We start from the raw sequence: 3088 nt of genomic DNA, 5'->3' as shown, positions 1-3088 counted from the left end.
TCTTCGGAGCTCAGATTTGAATGTAGCTAGAAATGTAAGAAATCAGTCTTTTAAAAGAATAAAAGTTTTTGATTTCCCATATAGGAAGTCATGAATATAGAACTAACAAAATAAATTCCAAAATAAAAACTAAAGATATATAGCAACTTACTTGATGACAAATCACTAAGTGCCATTCTAATCCTATTTCGTGTGAATAGTGGGCTTTGATTTGTAGGGTCTTCCACCCAATCCTCACTTACCCCATGGCAGATCTTAAATATCAAAGCAATAAATAATTAAAATTATTAAGCCCGTATTAAAAATAGGGGATAAAATGAAATGACTAACTTATACACGGAACATGTCACACCAACCTTGTACATATCTTCCTTTGAAAATTCCAAAAGAGGCCTCACTACAAGTCTAAATTTGAACAAGCCTTTAATTCATAAAACAACTCAATTTGCTTATTTCTAATGAAAAAGTCCAAATACTTCTCCAAAATATTGACTTAATATATGCATCACATTATTGAACATGTTATATAACTGCTTACAACCATAAGGGTGAGACCTATTTCAAAAGCTTGTGTCAAGAGCTACTAGCCTCCCATGTAAATGCAATGTAATTCACCCTCACATACTGAGAGAATGGAGATATAGGTATAAACAAAGTATGGCAAGGCAAACCTGATCATCTGCATGATGTGCAACAAGTAGTATGCCAATCTGGTTTTCAGCACAAACTTTTTGAAAGCTTTGATATCTAAAAAGAAAGAATATGAAAACATGCAATTAGTATACTTCATCAAAGCTGCTAGTATAGACATCTAGTTATCTTCACTGCTTAATGCACTAATACTTTGGTATAATAACCTCATATCACGAGCAGCTTCTTGCAACTGACCCTGTTTCGGCTTGCCACTTGACCAATCACAGTTGGCAATCTCGCATCTGATTCCTGCATGAAGTTCCTGTGTAAGCAAAGTTTATAGTTGGACACGTTTAAGCAATTAGCACTCTACTAATAACCAAACATCACAATCACATAAAAAGCAGCCAAATTCGGAGGTACCCATTTTGGAAACACGGCAACAAACAATGTTGGCCTCCTCTTTGCTCTCTGCACGCAGTCCATGATCAACAATAATTGCCAATAGACCATCAATGAAACCACCACTGTCAGTGTTGACAGCATTAGCACCAGCAGTTTTCCAGCCAGCGGTTAAGACACAGAGTGCCATACTATCAGGACCACCAGAGACTCCCAAAGCTGATAGGAAAAGAAACGAGATAATATGAACTAATCAATATACTATGCAGGTAACCACTAGGCTCATTCATTGCATCACTGGCAACAAGTTAACCTTTTCCACTGGCAAAGTTACTTTGCAAAACAAGGAGGGTACATTCAGTTTATAACTTGCAAACTATGGTTTGATCTAAGGCAGCTTTTTTTTTTCTATGAAGGAATTGAAACTAAAATTATGAAGAAATGTTGCTCAAATACATGCCAAAACCCTTCAAAGTTCAAATTAAAGTTTCAGAATTTAGGTGCACAAACTAAAATCCAAAGACATTGTTAACCAGAATGTTATTTCTGAGTTTTAATTCTGACACTGGCTATAAAGATAACAAAAAGGGCACCCTCCAAGTAACAAAAATGTAATTAATTTCACTAGACTAAAAGGGTAAATTTTTTTCCCAGCAAGTTTCAATGAACTAAGAGGAATGCATCACAAAAGAGCATGTAAGAAGCAAAGTAGAAACTGACCAATACGGTGATGAGGTTTGAGTCCCGCCATAGCCATGCGCCTGGAAAAAGCTTCTCTGTACTTTGACAAGTCGATTGAGCATTGTGCTTCAGAAGATGAGACGGAGAAGCAGCAAGTAAGAGGGAGAGTGCATGGTTGGTGATGATGCAGAAGGTGCGAGGAGAGTGAAAGTTTGAAACTTTTTGGTGGGGTTTTGGAGAAGGAAGCTAAGAGTGAAGAAGTAGAAGCAGTGAGACATGGCGTAGAGAGGATCACCCCTCGCGCCATAGCCAGTGTTGAAGTGGTAACCACTAACAACTAACCAGGGACCGTGGTTCATTTATCCAAAAATTGGGCCAACTGAGCCCAATTTGTTGCTAGTAAGGCCCAATAATGGCCTGCTCAGTCCTCGCCCTTGCATTCTTCCTGTAATGTTAGCGTTTGCTTTGTGTAACCGTCAGACTCTACTGCTATGTTTGGGAGGGAGGGTGATTGGGACGGAAAGACAGAAATAGAGATTACAAGTCAGAAATTAAATTGAGTATTTGTATTAAATTTAATATAAAATGTATTGGACTTAAAATTTCAATCTCCATTTCAAGAAATTCTCCATTTTTTAAAAGTATTGAAGGGATTAAAATTTTGTAGTTAAAATTAAAATTTTAATTCCAATTAGTGGTGTCAATATGCTTGGCCTATTTTATAAGGTCAAAAGAACAAAAAATCTTATAACCAATAGAGCCAAATTTTGAAAAAAATCACAGGGCCTAAAGCCCTCACAAGCCCAATGCTCTAAGGCCAGCCCATGGGCTACCAAATCCTTTTTTTTTTTACTCTTTGAATAAACCTATTAAAAGTCATTGGCTTCTATCTCTTTATAATTTTCTATATATAAAAAATAACGAAATTAAAAAATAAATATCAACCTATATACAAACTAAAAAATACATTTATCATTATTTTGTTCTTTAATAATGTCTCTAGTAGAAAATCAAAACACCAAAACACCAGGAGTTTAAATTATGAACTAAAATAGCAAATTCACCACTCAAAATGAAATTTACACAAAAACAAATCATCTAAATCCATGAATGTTTATTGAAGATCTTTTCTTTTTTTTTTTTTAATTTTTAAACCTACAGCTCCCTTCAGCTGATACTCAACAGCATCATAGAATACTATAACTAATCTAAGCACTATGCATTTTTGCTTTTAGGAATAACTCATTAGTTTACAAGGACAGATTATATATATAGTGTAAATAATTCACTCAATTACAACTAGAAACTAGCATGTAATTATAATATTAATATTGGCAAGCCATGAGATTCCAAACAGGATAATAAACTTGAA

The 3088-nt window shown here is 34.9% G+C and overlaps 2 protein-coding genes across 2 annotated transcripts in view; both read right to left on the bottom strand.

The window, feature by feature from the left end:
• The window catches only part of LOC107644382, a 15416-nt gene extending 15011 nt beyond the window's left edge, over positions 1-405 (bottom strand). Inside the window, exons 1-2 of the mRNA XM_021102957.1 lie at positions 357-405; positions 152-254 (exon numbers count right to left, since the gene is read on the bottom strand). The gene's annotated coding sequence lies outside the window, so the exon portion shown is untranslated. The remainder of the gene's footprint in view (positions 1-151; positions 255-356) is intronic.
• Positions 396-2255, bottom strand: LOC107644380 (tRNA(Ile)-lysidine synthase). The gene is made up of 4 exons (XM_016348219.2): positions 1756-2255; positions 1057-1254; positions 858-942; positions 396-747 (listed from the first exon to the last, which is right to left on the bottom strand). The coding sequence occupies exons 1-4, from the start codon at positions 2021-2023 to the stop codon at positions 618-620; spliced, it is 681 nt and encodes a 226-aa protein (XP_016203705.1). The 5' UTR covers positions 2024-2255; the 3' UTR covers positions 396-617.

This window comes from Arachis ipaensis, chromosome B05 (assembly GCF_000816755.2).
Source record: "Arachis ipaensis cultivar K30076 chromosome B05, Araip1.1, whole genome shotgun sequence".
In the NCBI taxonomy this organism is placed as follows: domain Eukaryota; kingdom Viridiplantae; phylum Streptophyta; class Magnoliopsida; order Fabales; family Fabaceae; genus Arachis; species Arachis ipaensis.
The sequence above is the reverse complement of the archived record's forward strand: the minus strand, read 5'-3'. Positions and strand labels throughout refer to the sequence as shown.

Bases quoted from the DNA above. Each gene is read 5' to 3' on its own strand.
- LOC107644380 (XM_016348219.2), bottom strand. From the start codon at position 2,023: ATGGCGCGAGGGGTGATCCTCTCTACGCCATGTCTCACTGCTTCTACT. The intron at 1,255-1,755 runs GTCAGTTTCTAC...TTTTCCTATCAG, and splicing joins CAAACCTCATCACCGTATTG to CTTTGGGAGTCTCTGGTGGT. The intron at 748-857 runs GTTATTATACCA...CTTTCTTTTTAG, and splicing joins GAAGCTGCTCGTGATATGAG to ATATCAAAGCTTTCAAAAAG.